We start from the raw sequence: 24,570 nt of genomic DNA on the forward strand, positions 1-24,570 counted from the left end.
AACTAGTCATTTGAAGATCAGACTGTATGCCATCTGTATTTGCAAGCGTGAGATACAGGAAACTAATAGGAATATATTTTCATAACCTGTTAAGATTATGATTCCAATATGGTTAAACATTCGTGCAGAGCAGTAAAAACGCAGAAGACTAGGGGTTTATGTGAGCAGAAGTAAAAAGAAATTAAACAATAAGACAAAATATCCAGCCTCCCTTTCCCTTTTAAAAGTCATGCGCATAAAATAAGCATCAGAGACATCAAATAAGATAACAAAAATATGTTTACTCACAATCTTGTATGATGATGGTCATACAGGCAAAAACATCTTAGTTCCAAAGAAAAACAGTTCAGGAAACTACATATCTCTTAACAGACAGGAACATCAGCATGGCATGGTCAGGAGCGAAGAGGAAGAGACAGGAAGAGGCATCTGTACATCACTTCCTGTGTGTCCCCAGAAAGGATACACCCATTTCCCATTTCATATGCAAAACCCTTAAATGGTGGCTTCAACTCTGGAATGCATCTTGGCTCATGTTACTAAGCAACAGACATAACTAACTACATAAACCATCCCACATTGAAAATGCATGCATGATTGCTTAGATAACCCAACAGAAACTGTTTCAGTTATAAATGAACAGAGTCTCGATAGGCAGAGGTTGCATCTGGCCTTGAGGTGTGTGAGGGATGTCCCTGCCTTAGAAGCCTTCCATGGGAAGGACCCCCTGATCCATCCAGGTATGGTCTTGCCATGGAGAGGCCTCACCTGTACCAAGAATGGCTGGGAAAGGACGCTGTTTGTGATTCATCTGCTGTAGGCAAACAGGCCTTTATGGGAAGAGGAGGGGTCAGCGGGAGGACGATGAGCAGGAAGACCTCACCAAGGACATGGAGGACCCCACCCCTGTGCCGAACATGGAGGAAGTGGTGCTCCCCAAAAACGGTACGGTGTTCCAAATGCACCTTTTATGGCTCAGTGTCTTGGCATTGCTATTAACTTTCCAGCTCTGTACTGACATGAAGCTTGAAAGCCTTTGGGGAGTGGGAGGAAACAGTCTTTCTGGAGCTCCTTATACTCAGATGGGGCGAGCCTTTGGCCCATTCAGATGAGGTTGGACTTGTATCCTCCCTCACCGTTGGCCAGTCTGGGGCTGATGGGAACTCAAGTTCACCACTAACCTGGAAGACATTCCCTTAATGTTGCTCCCGGGTAGCACGTGTTCCAAAATCTTTAGCAATTTCTATCTTGAAAGCCTGGGGAGCAGTGCTTCATAGGAAAACTATTCAGCATTTTAAGCAAGAATTTGCTTTCCATAGTATTTGACTAATGGCGGTCTGCCTCGAAGGGTTTGATAGTTCCAGAAATTGAACCAAATGAACCTGCGCCTCCTGCTGCCCCTGGTCCTGACCTGGTTCACGGCGTTGAGGAGAAAATGGGAGAACGGTCTTGAGTTTTCTGTTTATCAAACCTAAGTAAATTGGTTGCTTTGGGGCGCTGCTTGTTTTGTGGTATTTCCAAGCACTGAAGCTATTTGCTTCGTGCTCAGAATGACAACGGCAAGGAAGAGAAGGGAAAGAAAGGGCCTCAAGCTTCCTAGGCAGAGCTGTGCAATGCTGCAACCTGACCTTCTGATGTTGCTTAACTTTTATAGTAAACCCAAAGAAAGATAGCGAAAACACTCCAGTGAAAGGAGGGACGGTTGCAGACCTTGGTAAGCATTTACACCCTTCTGCTTGTTTTTTAAATTGTGTGGCCTTTTTTCAGTGTTTGGGACCTGCAGCTGTTTTTACCTGCCTTTGTACCTCAGCCTGTGCCAAAGGTTGCCTCCCATTTGAATAGAAACGGAGCCTAATTCCTTGGTGGATGGTTCTCCTGAAGTGGAAGGAAGCAGGTGGAGAAGTCTCCAGAGTATTTCCAAGCATCTGATGTGTCGTTGTTGCCCTTGTTATCACTAGTTTTAAAAAGCTGTTAGGTCTTATAAAATGGTCTCTGTAACCGGGAGAAGGACCAGACCTGGCTGACAAATAAAAATCCTCTTCTCGCGAACAACCCACTCCCCCATAAAATAAAATATATTTTTTCTTCCCCCCCCCCCCCCGAGCCAGCGTTAATTTAACCTGTGTAATATCCACGATAAATTATAAATTAGAGCCTCACAATTGGCAAAATATTTGGCGCTGTTTCAGTGAAGGAGAAGCTGGTCCCTTCCAAGGCAGTCTGCTCTTCGCTATTGAGCAACTCTTACTATCAGGAAGTTCTTCCTAATGTCCTGTTGGAATCTCATTTCTTTACTTGAATCTGTTGGTTTGAATCTTGTCTTCTAGAACAGCAGAGATAGGCTCAGCAATAATAAATCCTGTATACAGGATTTCCCCCCCTCCTGGCATTGTTCCAAATGAGTCTTTATTGGAGTTCCATCACTTCTTTCATTCCAATATCTCTAAACTTATTAGTACTACAATGCTCCTACAAGAGCCCAATTAGGATTTTGATCCTGTTTAGCGAGTGCTGACTCACCTACATGGTCAGAGCACCTACATGACAATGTTTTATGCAAGTCACATGTGAATTTCTCTTACTATCTTTCAGATGAGCAGGATGAGGAGACGGTGGCTACAGGAGGAAAGGTAACAGCTTCTTTCTTCATGAATACGAACAGAAATCAAAATCTCTCATCAAGTATTGCAAAACACTGATTTTATGACTAATGTTTAAGTACATGGCTTGAAATTCACTGTGTTACTCCACCCGGTTTGTCCTGGAAAGAACTTCAACTCATTGCTGTACAGATTGAGTGTCCCACAAGTGTTCCATATTTTGGATTTTTTTTCTTTCTAAAAAATGAAATCCTTCCATATACATAATGAGATATTTTGGAGATGAGGCCCAAATCTAAACAGAACATTTTTTTTGTTTCATATATACCTTTGACATATAACCTGATGGTAATTTCATACACATTTTAAATAATTTTATGCATTTTTTATCATGTCAGAAGCATCTTGAGAACATACCGCAAGTCGCTTCTGGTGTGACTTAATTGGCCATCTACAGAGAAGTTGCCCAGTTGACGCCCAGATGTGTTACCATCCTGCTGGGAGGTTTCTCTCATGTTCCCACAAGCTGGATCTTACAGATGGGAGCTCACCCTGTTTCATAGATTTGAACTGCCAACCTTTTTTAAAAAACCCCCAAAAACTGGAGATATACCTGGGAAACCAGTAACGACCATATAACCTCTGTTTTCCAAGACGTAACCAGTTTCAACCTTCCATCGACCATTCACCATCGATGGAACAACGAACCCCTTTCCATTGTTCTGGAATTCACTTTCTTAATACTTTGTAAGACCTTTACCAGATTTGATTTTTGACTGAGACTGTTTAGTACTATTTCATGTTTAAATCTAGTGGAAATCCCTCCAGGACTATAGAGAAATTGAGGCTGTTTAATTCCAATCCGTGGTTAACTCGGTTGAAATCTATAGGAAATCCTCCCAGAAATGCGGAGGCTTATATATCTACCTGTTTATTTTGACATACTTAGATAAATAGTACTTCGTTGTTAATTCTATATGATTTCAGAGGATATAGTTATGTTTTATGTATATGGTGCTCTAATATGCATATTGTATACAATTCGCATATTGGACCATTATTGTTTAGCACATTTTGATACACTGCCAACCTTCAAGTCAGCAACCCAACCTTTAGGTCAGTTCAGCCGGCACAAGGGTTTAACCCATTACGCCATAGCGGGTCCTGCATGGAACAAAGTTGGTGTACATTGAATTATCAGAAAGCAAAGATCCCAGCCACCCAAAGAACCGTTTTGGATATCCCTTCTGGATAAGGGATGCTTGACAGTATTGATGCAATGTACTATCCTCTCCATACAGTCCAGTGCTCCTTGGAGGAGGCATTTATGACAGGTGTCCCTCTCAAATGCATTCTAACTTTCTTCAACAGCAGTTGCTTTCAAGAGCTGGTCTGGTCTCGTTAAGCAAACTGCATTGTACAAATTGCACGGCTGAAGTGATCCCGTTCATTGCTTTCCTCTCTCGGTGCTGTCTTTATCCCATGGCTGTGTGGCTTTCTTCTTGCAGGAAGATGAAGATCCCAACAGAGGTGACCAGAGCCGCTCCATCGACACGGGAGAAGACAATGTCACAGAGCAGACAAATCACATCATTATCCCCAGCTATGCCTCCTGGTTCGATTATAACTGGTACGTTGCAGGCGCCTTCCTCTCAGCAGGACTAAATTTAGGCCATACTTCCCTTAAGCTGATCTCCATGATGCTCCCCAAAGGACCACATGCTGAATTAATACAACAATTGCTGTCTTTGAGACAAAGCGTGATCACACATTCATGGTGCTGTTGGTTGTTTTCAGTTGAGACGTTTACAAACAATCACATTAATCATTACATGTGTTTCAGGGCACTCAGTTGGCCTTTCTCCCAAACAATACTTTGCATATGAGGGGCTTTGTGAATTCAGAAGCTTGGCAGACAGCTGGTCTTTGCTTTGTGATGAAAGAAATGTAACATCTATTCAGTAATTAGAGTCAAGAGTGCAAATAAATGTAAAATGGGAATAAATGTTAGGAAGAAAGTTAGCTCTGAAAGTTGGCCTCTGTTAAAGCAGGCCAAACACCTGGAAGGCCGAAGTATACCCATGCCTGCTTTGAAGTATTCAGCTATGTTTGGTTTAAGGCAGAACCCGGAGCTTGTGTCCTCAGTCCCTTTTATTTCTTTGTTTCCTGGTTGATAGTATAGCCCTGTATCCTAGCTATTCATGGGTTCTGGTTCCTACTTGGGAAGCCAGCATAGTGTTGTGGTTTCAATGTTGGACTAGGAATCCAGGAGACCAGGGTTCGAATCCTTGCTTAGCTTCTATGTTTTCCCATTTGATAGACTCTGGATATTTGGCCAGTGTTTCTGCCTCCTGTGTGCCATGGGACTTGCCTCGGTCCCTTGAGGCAGCTTTGAAGAGGCAAACACCATTTTGCCTGTGCTTCTCCTGGGCCCGAAGTGTTCTTCTCTGACGTCCGTGGATACAGCTCCTCTTAATAGCCGTCTGGGGAGAGCCTTTTTGTATCCAAAGCATGCTCAGGCGCTTGTAGCGCGGCTCAACGCTACCCTCAAATGGAATGCAAATTGGGCTGGCATAATTGCTGTTCTGAGACTTGCGTCATTTCGCTGCCAGAAAAGAGGAGGAGGTATTTTTACATCTATGTCTGCTCACTTTCCCTCACTTAAAACACTGCGCCTTTTAAATGTTAAAGGCTGTGTTTCAGTCAGCCTGGTGTAGCCTTCCAGGTTTCACATTCCTGCACAAGAAGAGAATCTGGAGGTGTTCCTTGCCATTTGACTCTGCTAATTCTAGTTACTGTGTACACAACCATAAACTTACGGTGACCTTATGAGTTTCATGGTCCCCCCCCCCCCCTTAGGCAACTCTTTTAATTCGTTATTTGATTTTTTTTGTCATTTGATAAGAACTGGCAAAGTAGAAGACAATAGGAAAGGAGAGAATGAGCCCTACAGGTAGGTTGGTTGAACAGCTGCAGCTGCCTTGAGTTTGCAAGATCTCTTGAAGGTCTGGAGGTCTCCCATCCATATGGGGAGTCAGATGTTGATTTGATAGTAAATAAGAACTGCCACACATATATAGATAGATATATAGATATATACAGGCAGCCCCTTGAGTTGCAAACACCCAAATTAAGAATGGAGATGGAACAACAGGAAGTGAGAGAAATATTTCCCTCGGAAGGGAAATTCACTGCTGAAAGAGTTATTATCGGTGGGAAACGGGTCTCAACTGAAGGCTTACCTCCAATCCTTCTTTCCACAACAAGCCAAATTTTCCAAAATGCAATGATCCAAGGATAGAAAGTGAGGTGAAATCTCCTGAACAAGGGCACAGACAGCAAAGGAAACACCGCAGGGGTGTTAACCCAGCCCATGTATAAGCCGAGGATCATCCTAAGGGGAAGGGAAAGTACTTTAGGCCAGCGACCCCCGGGTGATGATGGCCCTGGCACATTTCCTCTCCCGGGCCTTCAAAAAGGCCAGAAATGACACTGGGATGGAGACAGCAGAGGGCTCTGGGGTTTCTTTGAGCTTCTCACAGGTTAGACTCGCCTTTCTTCTTTTGCCACTCTGAGCTGAAGGTGGTTCCTTTTTTGTTAAGAGTGAAGGTACAGAACTGACATTGACCCATGGACAAGTCAGTCCAGGGTTTTTGGGTCACCTTTTGACTAAAACGTTTAGACGTATACATGAGTATCCAGGCATGAGCCAACTTGGGCCCTCCCTCAAGGTATTTTGGTCTTCCACAATTCCTAACAGCCAAAGTTTGCCCATGCCTGGTATATACAGTGTTTCCTCTTGCAAGTACTACTCCTAAATAACATTTTTGGCATAGGACATAATCACAACATCATAACCAAGTGTGCATATATTGGGAGATGCGTTATGTCTCATACTGTCGGAGGGAATGGATTAATTCATCAAAGAAAATGTTCAGCCATCAAGGGAAACAGGATGCTTCAGCTCTAGATGGACCTTTAGTCTGATCCAGATGGACTTTCTACCATCTGTAGTTAAAAAAAAAGCCTTCTTCAATAAGAAGGTTCCTAATACAACATGCTTTGGACTATGACCTGATTCAGATAATGCACCTGTATTTGTCCTATTGATAGAAGGAGAGCAGTTGAGAGGCAAAGTAAATTGCGTTGGAAGGTCCTCAAAAACTTGAGCCTGCATTAACTGTGGTTATTCTCAGATGCTGTTTAATTTATTGAAGAAAATGCTCACTATTCCATTATTTTCATCCTAATCAATTTAAAATGAACTAGACTTTTGATCACTCCCCCAAATAGGAAATCCATTTCTTGATTCAATTGATGGTAAAGGGATTATATCCAGAACACTGCGTTGTGGCTTCCTGCTCAGTCTATTAAAGGAATGGGAAGTCAAACTGAAAGATCAGAACCTGTGTGTGTGTGTGTGTGTGTGTGTGTGTGTGTATTGAGATGCATGTACTTCAGAATGAAAATCGTCTTGTTTTCCCAACAGCATCCACGTGATTGAACGCCGCGCTCTTCCAGAGTTCTTCAATGGGAAGAACAAGTCTAAGACCCCGGAGATGTAAGTAAGAGCAAATACAGGAGGCCTGTGCCCTCTTCTCCTCTCTCTGCCACCATGGCTTCCATTTCAGTGTTGTTGGTTGACCTGAGGCCTTTCTAGCTAGGTCACGCTACATGCTGCCTTGTCTCAGTTATTACATCAACTCTGACACTTTGATTGATTGTAATTAGCCCAAACGCTTTAATTTTCAATCCTGTTTGGGAGCATAATTGCAGCTGGTGAAAACGCCGGTATGGATTTGACATTATTAGCAGCTGTCCATCCAACTGGAAAGCTGGAAGTGAAAGACCAGGTGATTGAGCTTAAGCCCAATCAGGGAAAACTAGAGCCGGCTGGACCAGCCAGCTTGGACTTGCGAATTGTAACCTATGTTTTGTTGATGTGGTCTTGGGTCTATGTTGTTGTATGTGTTGTAATAGGGTTGGGTTTTGTCCCTCTGTAGTAGGTCTGGGCAAACCTCAGCCCTCCAGGTGTTTTGGACTTCAACTCCCATAATTCCTAGTAGGCTATTAGGATTCATGGGGGTTGAAGTCCAAAAACACTTGGAGGGGCAAAGTTTGCCCAAGCCTGTTCCGTAGCCTGCCTCAAGCCACAAGAAGAGAGGATAATTAGTGCAGCAGCATCATCATTATTGGTATGTGAGGCTGTGTTGTGGATGAATGCACAACATGCAAGCCTTCATTTTTGTGTTAATTTCAAAGAGGGACAAATGTTGTTCTTTGTTGGTTCTTAGCCTTTCATCTTCCTGATTTTTAAAAGCTTGCTTTTTATCAAGTAGGTAGAAAGGACCCCTTCTAGAGGTAGAGATTGAGTGGAGACTATTGCCATTGCGCAGACTTGGCAGGGTTCAAAATATCCAAGTATTTTTACATTTGGATCCAGGTGGAAATTTGAGCTCTTGGACTATGGGCTCTTTTTCTGCAGTGGATTATAACAACTACAACAACCATAATTTTCTTGGTGTCTTGGTTTCAAGTCCTGTTCCTGGGGTTCTTCAGAAAATAGCAGCTCTAGTTTCTTGGATCGGCTTTTCATAGTTTTCTTTTTATATAGAATCATAGAATCATAGAATCATAGAATAGTAGAGTTGGAAGAGACCTCATGGGCCATCCAGTCCAACCCCCTGCCAAGAAGCAGGAAATCGCATTCAAAGCACCCCCGACAGATGGCCATCCAGCCTCTGCTTAAAAGCCTCCAAGGAAGGAGCCTCCACCACAGCCCGGGGGAGAGAGTTCCACTGTCGAACAGCCCTCACAGTGAGGAAGTTCTTCCTGATGTTCAGGTGGAATCTCCTTTCCTGTAGTTTGAAGCCATTGTTCCGTGTCCTAGTCTGCAGGGCAGCAGAAAACAAGCTTGCTCCCTCCTCCCTATGACTTCCCTTCACGTATTTGTACATGGCTATCATGTCTCCTCTCAGCCTTCTCTTCTGCAGGCTAAACATGCCAAGCTCTTTAAGCCGCTCCTCATAGGGCTTGTTCTCCAGACCCTTAATCATTTTAGTCGCCCTCCTCTGGACGCTTTCCAGCTTGTCAACATCTCCCTTCAACTGTGGTGCCCAAAATTGGACACAGTATTCCAGTTGTGGTCTGACCAAGGCAGAATAGAGGGGGAGCAGGACTTCCCTGGATCTAGACGCTATTCCCCTATTGATGCAGGCCAGAATCCCGTTGGCTTTTTTAGCTGCTGCATCACATTGTTGGCTCATGTTTAACTTGTTGTCCACGAGGACTCCAAGGTCTTTTTCGCACACACTGCTGTCAAGCCAGGCGTCCCCCATTCTGTATCTTTGATTTCCATTTTTTCTGCCGAAATGAAGTATCTTGCATTTGTCCCTGTTGAACTTCATTTTGTTAGTTTCGGCCCATCTCTCTAGTCTGTCAAGATCATTTTGAATTCTGCTCCTGTCTTCTGGAGTGTTAGCTATCCCTCCCAGTTTTGTGTCGTCTGCAAACTTGATGATCGTGCCTTCTAACCCTTCGTCTAAGTCGTTAATAAAGATGTTGAACAGAACCGGGCCCAGGACGGAGCCCTGCGGCACTCCACTTGTCACTTCTTTCCATGATGAAGATGACGCATTGGTGAGCACCCTTTGGGTTCGTTCGCTTAGCCAATTGCAGATCCACCTAACCGTAGTTTTGTCTAGCCCACATTTTACTAGTTTATTTGCCAGAAGGTCGTGGGGGACTTTGTCGAAGGCCTTACTGAAATCCAGGTAGGCTACATCCACAGCATTCCCTGTGTCGACCCAACTCGTAACTCTATCGAAAAAAGAGATCAGATTAGTCTGGCATGACTTGTTTTTGGTAAATCCGTGTTGACTATTAGCAATGACCGCATTTGTTTCTAAGTGTTCGCAGACCACTTCCTTGATGATCTTTTCCAGAATCTTGCCTGGTATCGATGTGAGGCTGACCGGACGGTAATTGTTTGGGTCGTTCTTTTTTCCCTTCTTGAAGATAGGGACCACATTCGCCCTCCTCCAATCTGCTGGGACTTCTCCCGTTCTCCAAGAACTCTCGAAGATAATTGCTAGTGGTTCTGAAATAACTTCCGCTAATTCCTTCAATACTCTTGGATGTAGCTGATATATATATTAACTTTTGTTCAGTGAGCCAAACATAATCACCATACAAACAAAGACATATGCAACAAAACAAATTACATCCAACACATAAAACAAGCAGTTTTTAAATATTAAATGCTAACCTACAACAGCTGACAAGACTACTAAGTCAAACCAATGCAGAAAATGTATGAATTATTATTATTGTGTTTATTATGTTTCTTTATAACCCGCTTTTTCTCTCTACAAGGAGACTCAAAGCAGCTGTTGAATCAATGCTATTGAACAAGTGTATGATCATTTTAACACTGTCTGATAATTTTTTAGTTCTGACTGGCCTGTTCATTTAAATAATTATGTAATCACATTTCTGCCTTTAATTACATGTTACTGGCTCATAAATCCCCCAATTAGTCAATCCCCCAATCTTACATTTGTCAATAAACAATAATTCCACGTTCTCTCTACTCCTGGTTTCTTGTGGATGAGCAGATAGCAACTGGTAAATGTTCTGTATCTCAAAAACTAGATCTGATGGGGAGAAATGGGTGCTGTTTTTGAAATCTGCAAGTCAGAGACACCCAGAAACAGGTCCCAAATTTGAGGTCCCAAAAGATGTGTTGGCCGGGGTTGTAGTTTGGAGACACATCTGCTCTCCTCTCCGATGGCAAAGACCTTTCCATTCAGGCAAGATTTGCCTTTCTCTGTAAATCCTAAAGTTGCATTTTATGGAAATAGAGGGCTCTCAGGGGAGAGGAGCAGATGCCAGGACAGACTTGCTCTGCCTCCGCCGCTTTGTCTCCAGATGTGGATTTAAGCCGGGTGGGCTGCTGTTTCAGAGCAAGCTTCATCAACATGATGTGTGTCAAACAATGGAAGTTTGGAGGGTGTTATTTGTAAGCAGCTTGACTCCAGACCATCCTGATCTTGAGAACCAAGCAGGTCCAGCTCTGGTTAGCATTTGGATGAGGGACCAGCAATGAATCCCTGGTGCTGTAAGTGATATTTCAGAGGAAGGAATTGTCAAAATCGCCTTTGGATATTCCTCGCCTAAGAGAACCCTATGAAATCTATGGAGTGACCATAAGTCATCAAGAGGATTGAAGGCAACATAAGTTGACAAGCAGCTTGAATACACACTTCTAATATATGCTTCACACAGACTCTAGTTGAAAAAGTTGTGCAGATGACAAGTGTAGTTTCTCTTTATAGTAGCATTTAGTGAAGGTTAGTTAGTTAGGCGATCCCTCGTAGTTCAAAGATGATGGTCCTCCGTTTCTGTTGTCTTAGGGGTGGGTCCCTAGGTGGCTGAAGAGACCGATTCTTGATCCGCATGTTCTCCCTTCCGCAGTGAGGACATCGGTTTCCAGGTGGAAGGCGGTCTTGGTCAGGGTTGGCTTAACGGTCCTTCCTCTTGGCATGTTTCTCCCTTAAGCCTTCCATTTGTGCCTCTTCAAACTCCGCAGCACTGCTGGTCACAGCTGACCTCCAGTTAGAGCGCTCAAGAGCCAGGGCTTCCCAGTTCTCGGTGTCTATGCCACAGTGTTTAAGGTTGGCTTTAAGCCCATCTTTAAATCTCTTTTCCTGCCCACCAACATTCCATTTTCCGTTCTTGAGTTGGGAGTAGAGTAACTGCTTTGGGAGACGGTGATCTTTGGGCATTCGGACAACGTGGCATTCAGTCCAGCGGAGTTGATGGTGTTGGAGTATCGCTTCAATGCTGGTGGTCTTTGCTTCTTCAAGCATGCTGGCATTTGTCCGCCTGTCTTCCCAAGAGATTTGCAGGATTTTTCTGAGGCAACGCTGATGGAAACGCTCCAGGAGTTTGGTGTGACGTCTGTAGACCATCCACGTTTTGCAGGCATAGAGCAGGGTTGGGAGGATAACGGCTTTGTAAACAAGCACCTTGGTATCTCTATGGATGTCCCGATCATCAAACACTCTCTGCTTCATTCGGAAAAGGACTTGCATGCTTTTTAGCTGAAGATTTTTGTCTGTCCCATGGGCTGCACCTGCCAAACCTCAAGGAACAGATAATGCCTTGGAGGCTTGGTGGCTCACCAGCAGCAAGGCCAGCTTTTCCGGTCTGCTCTGTGTTGAGACAACATCCGACATGGCTCCTTCATAGGTAATGTTAATACCTGCCTCTCAGTATCTCACGTCCAGTCCCTAAAGGAGTTGTTTATTGATTTTATATTTTTCTAAGAACATTAGACATCCCTGGCACAGCAGAAGGCAGCCCATTGGGTCTTGCCAACATCTGTGCAGCAAAATGTCACTGAGCATGAATGCTGCTGCATCCGAGACTGAAGCCTTGGCTTGCAGGATGTCACTTGGCTGCATGACAGACCTTTTGAATGTTGCCTTCATTTTATCTCTTCTTTTAAATGTAGCTGGAGGGCTTCGTATGCTAGAATTTCAGGGTTCGGCGGCTTCGGAAAGAGCACACAAAGCTTCATTCAGCAGAGATATATGAGAGTAAAAACAGCCAGGGAGGGCTTTGGTGAAGCCTTGTCCTTCATCTTTTAAGGCAGGCATGGGCAAACTTGGGCCCTCCAGGTGTTTTGGACTTCAACTCCCACCATTCCTAACAGCCTCAGGACCTTTCCTTTTTCCCCTCAGCCGCTTAAGCGGCTGAGGGGAAAAAGGAAAGGTCCTGAGGCTGTTAGGAATGGTGGGAGTTGAAGTCCAAAACACCCGGAGGGCTGAAATTGGTCCATGCCTGTTATAGAGGAAGGAGTTGGCAAAACCACCTCGGAGTCCGCCTTTCCTAAGAAAACCCTATGAAATGTATGAAGCTGCCATAGATTGAGAGGTGAAAGCAACATATACATACAAGATCTGACCCCAAATGCTCTAGTCTCGAAATTCCAGAGCATGAAGAAATGGGCTTCTTTGGACTGTTGTACTGAAGGACCTAGAGATTCATAGGGAGGTATTTACTATTTATTTATTTTATTTATTTTCAGCATTTATATTCCGCCCTTCTCACCCCGAAGGGGACTCAGGGCGGATCACATTACACATATAGGCAAACATTCAATTCCTTTTAACATAGAACAAAGACAAGACAAACATAGACTCCGAGCGGGCCTCGAACTCATGACCTCCTGGTCAGAGTGATTCATTGCAGTAATTCATTGCAGCTGCTCTCCAGCCTGCGCCACAGCCCGAGCCCAAGTAAAATAAGGCAGTATTTTAAAATAATGGTTATTCCACTTGTGCCTCTCACCTTAGTGAATGTAAAAGTCTGACGAAAGTTCACACCACCAACAGCTTTTACATCATCGTCATCAGTGACCATGGAATTTATTTATTTATTTATTATTACAGTATTTCTACCCTGCCCTTCTCACCCAATAAGGGGACTCAGGGCGGCTTACAAATATAAAACACACATATAAAAATTACAATAACATTTCAATTCAATTTAAAGTTAAGTTACATTAAAACATTCATAAAATACACATATAAATATACATTGGGAATCCCATTGGGCCAATGGGTCATTTTTATTATTGGGCAACCCACACCATTCTGTATTCATGTCAGCTTCTGTACCACGATTATTTTGCACTTTATTAATTTTTAAACTGTGAAACTACCTCTACCATGCTGAAGTTTTCCCCCTTGGCCCAGCTCCGTGTTTTAGCCCTGTTTTTAACCATTTGGTGCGTTGACTTTTATAACTGTTTATTGATGTTATGTTTTTATTGATGCGACATTGTTTTATTGCCAATCTTGTTTTATTGTTTTATTGCTGTTATTGTATTGTTGTCGGGCATGGCCCCATGTAAGCCGCTCCGAGTCCCTCCGGGGAGATGGGGCGGGATATAAAAATAAAGTTATTATTATTATTATTATTATTATTATTATTATTATTATTATTATTATTATTGTACAATTTACAAGAATGCAAGGAAGGAATTGTGTGGCCCTTTAAAAATGGTGAGACTGCCTCTCCCAGCAAACTAGGCAACAAAGCTAATGATGAGGAAAGCTGGGAGTTGCAGTCCAGTCATATCTGGAGGCCTTTGTCATTCCCACTACTGGGATGGAGAGTGTTGCCAAAATCAGATTTTAAAGTTCTGTAAAATGGGTGTATGGTTGGTGAGACTCTGAAAAGATGAGTTTGTGCCTGGACATTGTAGCTCCAGATCTCCAAGAGAGTCCATGCCCTTACTCTTTGGGAATGGGGTCATACTGGAGGCATCTAGGCCACTGCCTGGCATCATGGGATACTTTTGGGTTGAGACCAAGACGATGAGCACATTCTTTCTTCTTTCTTGGCAAGAGAGCGATGCCCAGGCAGCTTGGGAGGTTCTCTCCCCGGTGGACTTTGGCTGCAGCCGTCGGCTTCCTCGTCCTCTAAAACAAATGGGACTTTGTGGTCATCTTAGGGCTTTGGCTGAACCCAAGGTGTGGGGCAACGCAGTGGCCTGTGAATGTGCCCAAGGTGGCACAGACAATCCCATGGCCTTGGAGCCTTGTGCCAACCGCACAATCACCATCACGTGCTGGAGAGATGAGGCAGCAGGCCTCTTCCTCTCTATTTGACCACCCCAGAGTTTCTCCCCTTTGAGACTCCTACCCAGGCATTGCTCATGTGGAGAACCTTCCAGAAACCTTCCTGTGGCTGCCCAATGACTAAAGAACCCAACATGGATAAGAACAATAATAACTTCTTTTTCTACTATTTATTTATTTACAGTATTTATATTCCGCCCTTCTCACCCCGAAGGGGACTCAGGGCGGATCACATTATACACACATAGGGCAAACATTCAATGCCCATAAACACACCAAACAGAGACCGAGACAGACAGACGCAGAGGCAATTTAACCTTCTCCTGAGGGTATGTTCGATTCTGGCCACACATCATCATCCGCTCTGACGGCACTTCTTCATTCCAGGTCGTAAATTAGTTAAACTTGCGTCTTCACTTTTATAAGTGGTACCTTATTTCCTACTTGATAGATGCAACTATCTTTTGGGTTGCTAGGTCAGCAACGAGCAGGGGCTATTTTTTATTTTTAATTGACAGGTGCTCACCCCGCCACAGGCTGGCCTTGAACTCATGACCTCATGGTCAGAGTGATTTATTGCAGCAGGCTGCTCAACAACCTGCGCCACAGCCCGGCCCCTTTCTCCTCCTGCTTCTTTTCCTCTTCCTCTTCTATTTATACCCCACTTGCCTCTCTTAAATGAAACACAAAACATCTCACAACATTACAAACAATGCAATTAAAAAGTATAGTATATACATATTAAAATAGAATTACAGTAGAGTCTCGCTTATCCAACATAAACAGGCCATCAGAACGTTGGATAAGTGAAAATGTTGGATTATAAGGAGGGATTAAGGAAAAGCCTATTAAACGTCAAATTATGTTATGATTTATGCACCAAAATTAAGCACCAAAATATAATGATTTATAACAAATCGAGAGAGAAAGCAGTTCAATGTGCAGTAACGTTATGCAGTAATTACTGTATTTACGAATTTAGCACCAAAATATCGCAATGTATTGAAAACATTGACCACAAAAACATTGACTACTAAAAATGAACTACAAACCAAGATAGAATTGCATAAAATGAACTTGAAGTAACAACATTGTTGGAAGTTAAATCCATAAAAAGTTCATTCCTTGCTGCCTAGAGAAAGAACTATGGTTCCGAGTGGGAGGCAGACTGTGTTGGATAATCCAGAATGTTGGCTAAGCGAAGGTTGGATAAGTGAGAGTCTACTGTAGCTCTTTTTAGCTCTGTTCTGTTTTATGCTGAATTCTTAACTGTATTGTCATTGCTGGATTTCTTTTTACTTTTTCTTTAAACAGTGCTCTTGGAGACTGTTCTGCAGAGTGCCTGATACATATTATAAGTGATACCACTGTAAACATGGTCCACTTTTGCTTGGTTGTCATTGGTGAGAACGAACTAGACTAACACATGCGTTGGTCCGATTAGTCCTTACAGGTGACTATCATGTAAGGATCTGTGCCATTCCAGATTTTTAAAGGGAGGAAGTAAAAAAAGATATGACCCCATGGCTAGACCAGTTCCCTTTGATTTTTTAAATTGGATGATTGATGACTCATGTCTGGCCTACGCACCAATTAGGCCTACATTTTATGGAGCGAAGGCCGTGATACTCCTGGGAAGGGCTGCATTTGCTGAATGAGAAGGAGGGTAGTAGTGCTGGGTGTATTCTTGTCTTTTGGCTGACTTCTCGGTTGCTAAAGGACAGGTATATTTATCCAACCTAAGAATGCCCCTTCAGAAGTGTAGGCATGTGCTTTTTCTTCAGGAAAGCAAAGACACTTTGGAACACGACCTTGAACTGCTGACGTTTCTGACATTGAGCTACTGAAGTAAGGTCATCATTATTCTGGGTTTACTTTCAGGAATATAAATTTGTCCCTTCCGAAATACAGAGATGGTGAAAGCACACAAAGGCTTCCCCCCCACATAAAAGCAAGTTGCACACCCAGCCTTACTAATGAAACTAAGGGATCAGCTTTATTTATTATCTCTTTGTTATTAGAGTGTTTATTCCAAGCTTTACGGTCACAAAGACTCCCAGAGTGTCTCACAAATTGCTTTGCTTAGAAATCCTCCTCAGAATCACTCCCTAATCATGTTTTTCTTCAATTATTCTTCTTAAGATATTGATTATCCTGCTGTGAAATCCAGAGTCGCCAAATGTTTCCAAGAACTTGGGTTTATTTGCTTTTTTTTTAAGTGAGAGCCCTGGGACTGCAGAGCGAAAGGGAAGGAGGGTCTGCCATCTTCATTCTGTTCACATTCCTGCATCTGGGTATTAAAGAGATTTTTTTAAAATGTTCCTGTCCAATATAATGAAAAGCATCACATGCTTTTGATAGCAGCAGGGAGCCATCAATATTCCTTCTTAGGTAACAAGCGCTAGAACACTGTGTGTGCCCTCCTTGGTTTGGGAGTCATTAAGTCCTTGATTTCCCTTGCAAACGGAGACTGGTTTCCGATCTTGCATAGCTGAACAGAAGGCATTTCAATACTGCCTGAGGCAGTAGACCAGGTTTGGGCCAACTTGGGCCCTCCAGGTATTTTGGACTTCAACTCCCACAATTCCTAACAGCCGGTAGGCTGTTAGGAATTGTGGGAGTTGAAGTCCAAAATACCTGGAGGGCCCAAGTCGGCCCATGCCTTCAGTAGACTTTCAGCATGTACCACAAAGACCCCATTTGCCTATAACTGTTTGATTCTTTCTGGAAACTTGCGTTGGACTCAGAGACCAATGCTGATCCATGAACCACGGTTTCGATCAAGGAAATGTTGTTAGCAAACTCATTTTCACTTGGTGCTGTAATGACCACAGCATTGGCACCAATTGGGGCTCTAAGACTTGAACACGCCTATCTGAATTTTATGATGTGTTTTATGAATGTCTGATGTAAGTTAATTTTTTTTAACTGATTTATAGTGTATTGTACAATTTTTATATATGCGTTTTATTGTAAGCCGCCCTGAGTCCCCTGTTGGGTGAGAAGGGCAGGATATAAATATTGTAATAAATAAATAAGAGGAGGGTATTCTATAACTGAAATCATGGCTGTAGACTAAATAATTACGTGAGACAACCGTTCCTCGTGTTTTATATCTATTATAAATGGTGAACAACATAGTCGGAAGAACCCACAAAGGGCTATCCAGTCCAATCCACTGCCAAACTCGAGTACATAACCCAAACTCTCCCAACCATGTTTTTGCTTTGTATCTCCTTGTCTACCTGTTTGCAGCTCAACTGCTTTATTTCTCCTGCCTTTGCCCTTTTGTTGTTGCAGTTGTGGCTGGTTAACCATGGAAGGCAGATAAGGGAGCAGTGGAAGTATCCTGTGCGCTTCCATAAATGCTTGCCAGGTTGGGGAAGTGGGCTCCCCCCCCCCCCCCCCAGCCCTTCTACCCCAGAGGGGCTCCAAATCCCCTTGGAGTCTCTTATCAAAGGCCCACTGGACCAAAGCGCTCCCTTTTCCCAATGCCTAGAGCAGGGACCAGATACATGGGCCTTTTTTGGATGAGTTAGGACACCCAAGAAGATGATTCATGGCAGTACGGTTGTGTCTTTTGCATATTTGAATCCCTGATGTCCCTTTCATAGAATCATAGAATAATAGAGTTGGAAGAGACCCCATGGGCCATCTAGTGCAACCACCTGCCATGCAGGAAAAGCACAATCAAAGTATTCCTGATAGATGACCATCCAGTCTGTTTAAAAGTGTAATGAAGTACGAATTTTGGTTTACAGATGTTATATTTAATTGTGTGTTTATGTTTTAAAAGGGTAAGTATTACAGTTATTGCATCTCAGCACTCAGAGGCTGGTTGCCATGGAGAAGTAGGCGGAGACAACTGCCGTTTAGTTGAAGAAGTGCAGAGTTTAAAAAAGAGTCAGTTTGTGCTCTGATGAGGCACAGGGAAGATTGATTCTAGGTTGATGGGATCAAGGAGATTCAATTGTTCATTTTGAGTCGGTTTTAAATAAGTTTGGTGACTTATTTAATGTAGTCTATGTCCTGGAAAGGCACAGAGAATCTCTGATAGTATATCACAGGGTTGACTGTGGTTTGAAGTCACTGGATAGTCCCAAGTTTTGGACTTTGGGAGCCGGTCCTAGCTGAGCTCACAGAGATCCATTGAAGTGGCAGTTTAGAAAGAGCAGAGGAAGAAGTTTTAACTACTTTAAGTAAAAGAAGTGATACTTTAGAGAGTTGATTAATCTCATTCTAGTATTGTAACTGTTAATAAGAATACCTCTAAGTGAGAAACAACATTGTAACCACTAAACTCTGTACCTGAATAAACTTGTTATTGTTCTTCCAACATCTAAGCCTCTGTCGCATATATTCCAACCCAAGTTACGCTACCCTTTAAAGTAAAAGGTCTCCTCTCTGAGTGTTTGGTAGTTGTATCTTTCCAAATTGGTGTTAGTCGTTCATAGTCCTTTACAAATTGGTGGCAGTCGATATTAGTTCTTTCCAAAAAGCCTCCAAAGAAGGAGCCTCCACCACATTCTGGGGAAGAGAGTTCCACTATTGAATAGCTCATACGGTCAGAAAGTTCTTCCTAATGTTCAGGTGGAATCTTCTTTCCTGTCATTTGAATCCATTGGTCCAAGTCCTAGTTTCAAGGGCAGCAGAAAGGAAGCCTGCTCCTTCTTTATGACATACTTTCACATATTTATACATGGCTGTCATGTCTCCTCTCAGTCTTCTCTTCTGCAGACCCAGCTCTTTAACATGCTCCTCAGAGGGATTCATGGTCTCCAGACCTTTTCCTTTTAGCTAGTCATCAAAGCCACCCTTCAGAGATGTTAGGCTTGTCCCTTTGTGGATGTGTCCTGAATGACCGTTGTTCCTTTATCTTCTTTGAGGTCTCTGTAACTCACACAAACATTCTGAAAGTTCCTGCTTCCCCGAGAAGAAGCTATCTAAGGGAAATCCACAGGGAGGGGATGAGACCATTCATCTCTCCCACTGCTTTCCCCCCAGAAACTCTTCCTCAATCACACATTAATGGCCCTCTTCATTTTTGCAATACAGATTTGTCACTGTCCCTGCTCACTAACCCTCAGAATTCAATGGCCAATAAATGTTCTGATCAGTATCGCTAAACCCTCAACTCGTTGTTAATTAGGACCAACCATAAGGCACCTCTTTTAGTAGTAAAGAAAATCAGATCACTTTACAGGTGGTTGGGTTTCTCATAAATGTCCTCTTGATTTGCTAAAAATTCTGACACCGGACCAGCTGTGGTGGAATAATAGCCACTCAAGCATTATTCTATTCAGGGGTGTGTTTTCTTTTTTCTTTTTGAAAAGAAACCCACGGATTAAATGATTTTTGTCCTTTTTTTCCTTTAAAGTCCAAAGGATAGATGGAAGATGACCTAATAGGCCAGTTTCCAATGGAAAGTGTCTCATATATTTAAAAAGCCTTAATTTCTGTGACGTAAGCCTTGCATTAGAGATAAAAGAGGCCTCTTTTTTGGGAAAGAGGCAAAAGAGACTGCCTGCATGTCCATTTTAATTTGAATTGGATTTGATAGGCTTATGAGACGTAACATCCAGGCGGAACAAGTGTGTGGGAGAAGGTGAACGCTTGCTCATTACTTTTTGCCATTTATTGTTTAGTCCATCCAGATAAAAATTGTGGTTTTCCTTCTAATTTGTTGCACCTCAGGTTAGCTTCACCTTGCTAAAGACACCAGGCTGCACACAGAATGTAGATTTTTGTAGTTTATTAGGAAATAGGGAAAAAGCAGTTCATAAAAGGCAAAAGTATAGTTCCAAAAGATAGTTGCAAAACAAGGCTGTAAGAAACAAATCCATGGGAACATTAGACATAAAGCAGAGTCATTTCAATAAACACCAAAGTCCCAGAAACGAGGTTACATCCAAGCCATAAGATAACACAGGAAAACAGTCTTGGTTCTTGATTCAAGCGAGGAAATTGCTTTGACAAAGATTTCCCTCTTAGCCGACTGCTTTAATAGCATAACATGAAGGCATTTCTTTGCCCTTTGACTTCTTTCTTATTTGCTATTCTAAGACTTCTGCGCAACCCCCGAAATTCAAGACAACTAGCTCGAGAGATGCGGCCCCATCGTCAAGGCTCCATGCTTCGTTAGTGTTATCAGATTGAGGCTGGGAGCTGCTCTCCCTTCCTGCTTCTTGCACCTGAGAACCATCCTCATTAACAACAACATTACTTCCCGTGGGTACACCTCCCTGCTCTTCATTTTCCACAGCAGGAACACCCTGCACCTGAATCCCATAATTCCCATCAGAATCATCTTGAAACTCATCCTGAACCTGAATCCCATCATCTTGGAACTGCATCCCAGAATCGTCATCAGAATCACACAGAGGCTGAGTTACAACATAATTTGTGTATCTATGCCTTCAAGTCTCCTGTTAACTTGTGGCAATCCCATGGATTTGGTAGGGGATTTTTTAGGAAAGGAAATGTGTAGAAATGCTCCTTCCTTTGAAATGCAGCCTGTGGCACCCAGGATTCATTGCCGTTCTCCCCTCCACAAAGATCAGATGAGATTTACCACCTTTAGGGCAGGCATGAGCCAACTTGGGCCCTTCAGGTGTTTTGGACTTCAACTCCCACAATTCCTAACAGCCGGTAGGCTGTTAGGAATTGTGGGAGTTGAAGTCCAAAACACCTGGAGGGCCCAAGTTGGCCCATGCCTGCTTTGGGATCTTCTAAGAGACAATTATTCCTGCCATTTGTGAGTGAACTGATTTCAGAATCCCTGTTGGCCGATGAAATGTCATTTCTGAGTAAACCCTGTTTTCCTAATCTGCCTTAAAATGACCACCTTAGTAAAGCGAGCAAAAATTAGAACGTTGATCCAGATCTACCGGCAGGTTTCTGGGTCATCTGTGATGCAATTTCTGTCTCCCGGGTGTTTCATGTTAGAATCATAGAATCATAGAATAGTAGAGTTGGAAGAGACCACATGGGCCATCTAGTCCAACCCCCTGCTAAGAAGCAGGAAATCGCATTCAAAGCACCCCCGACAGATGGCCATCCAGCCTCTGCTTAAAAGCCTCCAAGGAAGGAGCCTCCACCACTGCCCCGGGGAGAGAGTTCCACTGTCGAACAGCTCTCACAGTGAGGAAGTTCTTCCTGATGTTCAGGTGGAATCTCCTTTCCTGTAGTTTGAAGCCATTGTTCCGTGTCCTAGTCTGCAGGGCAGCAGAAAACAAGCTTGCTCCCTCTTCCCTATGACTTCCCTTCACATATTTGTACATGGCTATCATGTCTCCTCTCAGCCTTCTCTTCTGCAGGCTAAACATGCCCAGCTCTTTAAGCCGCTCCTCATAGGGCTTGTTCTCCAGACCCTTAATCATTTTATCATGTTGATAACAATAAATCAAAAAAGCTGTCACTGCTTTCATACTAGTCCGGTAGAATGAGAAACGGCAGTTTGCTGTGCGGGGAAGTGTTATTGTCTCACTTCTGGGACCGAAAAGCAAATATCGAGGCCAGAGAAGTGAATTGTGTTTCCCTCCAGGTGTTCCCAATCTTGTTGCAGCCCAATAGCTTTTCATGCGCCGCACAGTTTCCATTTCTATCTTGGAATGAGTATGTCCTCACTGATACGTGGTTCATTATTCCGAAGTCTGTATCTGACTACTGTGTCATTGTTCTCCACTTGAATCTGGTGGAAAAACCTTGTGATTCTGACAAAAACCAGTACGTTTTAATAGCTTCTAATCCACTCATTCCAGCTGTGTCTTTAGTATGTTGTTGAACTACAACTCCCATCTTTGCCTACAATGTCTGGAACTGATGGGAGTCTCTTGAAAGGCAGGAAAGCTTGACGTAGTGATATCCGCCTAGGTTTCTTTTTCTGGAGGGTTCACAGAGATGAACTTCCAACTCTTGTCAACTTTGGCAGAACTCTGTGTTCGGCTAGAAGGGAATGGGTTGTTCTGATGGTTTCCCTTCTGAGGGAAGAGTCAGCTTTTGTGCGCAAAAAGTGTGACTTGGCTTCTATTACACGCTCCGGCGAACCAGAGCAGGCAAAATCAGCATATCTGTCACTATAATTGGAGGCCAAGTGCTTATAGTGAAGGGAAGTAAAGAATTGATGTTGAGTGAAGAGGAGGAGGAGGTATGTTGCTGAGAAGGCCTTGCTGGATGAGATGTGTTCCTCAAGCGACACACGTGGTGGGAAGCTGTCTTCCTCATGGTTTGGGGTTTTCTTTTCTTTCCAGATACTTGGCCTACCGCAATTTCATGATCGATACCTACCGCCTGAACCCTCAGGAGTACCTGACCAGCACAGCCTGCAGGAGGAACTTGACCGGAGATGTTTGTGCTGTAATGAGGTATGGCTTGCCGCCTTATAAAGGAAGCATCTTCTGTCACCTACCTTTTGCTGTGCCACAACATCAGAAATGGGAGTGTGAGACACACAGAAAGAAGAAGGAATGGGGCAGTTCCTTCTTCTTTCTTCATGATGCCATTTTAATAAGATACACTATGACTCAAGTTCAGCTTACATTGGGTCAGATGCTTTCAAGGTGCATTTTTGAATGTTGAGGGCCACTTTTAAATACTGAGGGCTGGACTCTAATTTCATACAAGTAAACAGAGCACAAATTCCTGGACAGAGATAATTCTAAGCCAGCTACTAGTGGGCTACCTGTTTCCTTCACCTGTTTGACTGCAGCAGATAACCTTATGCAAGAAAGATGCCCTCTCAATGTAATTTCCATGTCAGATGAAGGTTTTGGGAAGGAATAAAAGAATAGGCCCATAGGAGGGATTTTAACCCTTCTTTTTACTTCCCCTTCTGCAACAGTTAGACTGAGTGAGTGGGCAAAATGTCTTTATTGTAACCTTAATTGCAGGAGGGACCAAAGACTCCCTCTAGGTCCATAGGGCCTTGTACTTGCCATTAATGAACACTTCCTGCCTGTTAAGCTGACTCTTCACATGGCTTTCCCCTCTATCTTCCTAGGGTGCATGCCTTCCTGGAGCAGTGGGGGCTCATTAATTACCAGGTGGACCCCGAAAGCCGTCCCATGGCCATGGGCCCTCCTCCCACCCCACACTTCAACGTCTTGGCGGACACTCCCTCTGGGCTCATGCCGCTGCATCTGCGCACACCTCAGGTAAGAGGCCTTCCGGTGTCACTATCCCATGTGCGCCCCGTGCTGAGAAATTTGGGCACTTTTGCCTCAATTTTCGGGGTGCTGGTTTGTACCTACAAAGCCCTGGGGCAGGATATACAAAAGGCCAAGGCCTCCTATGTGAAGCTGCCCAGAACTTAAGATCTTCAGCGGAGGCGCTGCTGCATATCCCATCACCTCATGAGGCTCGGTTGGCATGAACCCATGGCAGGACTTTTTCTGGAACAGCACCTCACCCGTGGAACGGCCTGCTGTGAGAAATGAGGCTGCCTCCATCTCTTCTAAGTTTTTTTCTGTGTGGCCTTTGCTTCATGTGATGGAGTCTGTCTGGTGAGATGTTTCTGTAGACTTTCAGCATTTGTAGCCTCAACTAATTCCTGAGCAGCTGTGGCCAATCAGATGTTTGCAGAATGCAAGTCCTATTATATCCTCCACCAGTAATTATAATGACCAGACCTAATGGGAGTTGTAGTGAAAAGTGTTGGGGGGGGGGGGGGTGATGGTGCAACTGCCCATCCTACTGTAGACAGAGAGAAGAATATGTTCCTAGAGAAAGGGCTTCTCCGTGACTTATTTTCCTGCTTTGAAAGTTATGCTGGCATTCCTTTATTTACATCCTGCCTTTTCCCCAAAGCTGAGCCTCTTGCCTAACTGTTCCCGGTGCTTCCATGTCTTCTTGCCTGTTCTGATCCGTTTCGCATTTCTTTCTATAGATCCCAGCCTCCCAGCAGATGTTGAATTTTCCTGAGAAGAACAAGGAGAAACCTACTGACCTGCAGAACTTTGGGCTTCGTACAGACATCTACTCCAAGAAAACATTAGCAAAGGTGAGGCAAAATGGCTCATATTTCTCCATTCCAGGAGCCACCAAAGACACGGTGTCATAGGGGTGGAGCAGGCTATTTCTGCATCAGAAATAAAAAGTTACATGTGAATTGTCATTCTTTTGTGATTTTTTGTTGTTGTTATGGTTCAAAATATGTTTTAAAAATTCAAATAGCCTTGTCCCCAGTTGCGGATTGTGTGTCATGCATATAATGGAGTTTCGAAATATTCATACAGCCATGGAAATTTCTAGATGTTGCATATTTGATTCACAATGGTGTTATACGAACTCACCTATTGATCTTCCTTTTAGTATCATCTAGC

At 43.5% G+C, this 24,570-nt stretch overlaps 1 protein-coding gene across 2 annotated transcripts in view; it reads left to right on the forward strand.

Moving 5' to 3' along the window:
- smarcc1 (SWI/SNF related, matrix associated, actin dependent regulator of chromatin subfamily c member 1) overlaps nucleotides 1-24,570 on the forward strand; it is a 111,313-nt gene that overhangs the window by 34,590 nt on the left and 52,153 nt on the right. For both annotated transcript variants that reach the window (XM_062984595.1, XM_062984594.1), the window contains exons 11-18: nucleotides 821-945; nucleotides 1,655-1,714; nucleotides 2,593-2,630; nucleotides 4,109-4,230; nucleotides 7,090-7,161; nucleotides 22,501-22,614; nucleotides 23,250-23,403; nucleotides 24,135-24,248. In XM_062984595.1, the coding sequence (XP_062840665.1) occupies nucleotides 821-945; nucleotides 1,655-1,714; nucleotides 2,593-2,630; nucleotides 4,109-4,230; nucleotides 7,090-7,161; nucleotides 22,501-22,614; nucleotides 23,250-23,403; nucleotides 24,135-24,248 (799 nt within the window). The remainder of the gene's footprint in view (nucleotides 1-820; nucleotides 946-1,654; nucleotides 1,715-2,592; nucleotides 2,631-4,108; nucleotides 4,231-7,089; nucleotides 7,162-22,500; nucleotides 22,615-23,249; nucleotides 23,404-24,134; nucleotides 24,249-24,570) is intronic.

This window comes from Anolis carolinensis, chromosome 6 (assembly GCF_035594765.1).
Source record: "Anolis carolinensis isolate JA03-04 chromosome 6, rAnoCar3.1.pri, whole genome shotgun sequence".
Classification (NCBI taxonomy): Eukaryota; Metazoa; Chordata; class Lepidosauria; order Squamata; family Dactyloidae; genus Anolis; species Anolis carolinensis.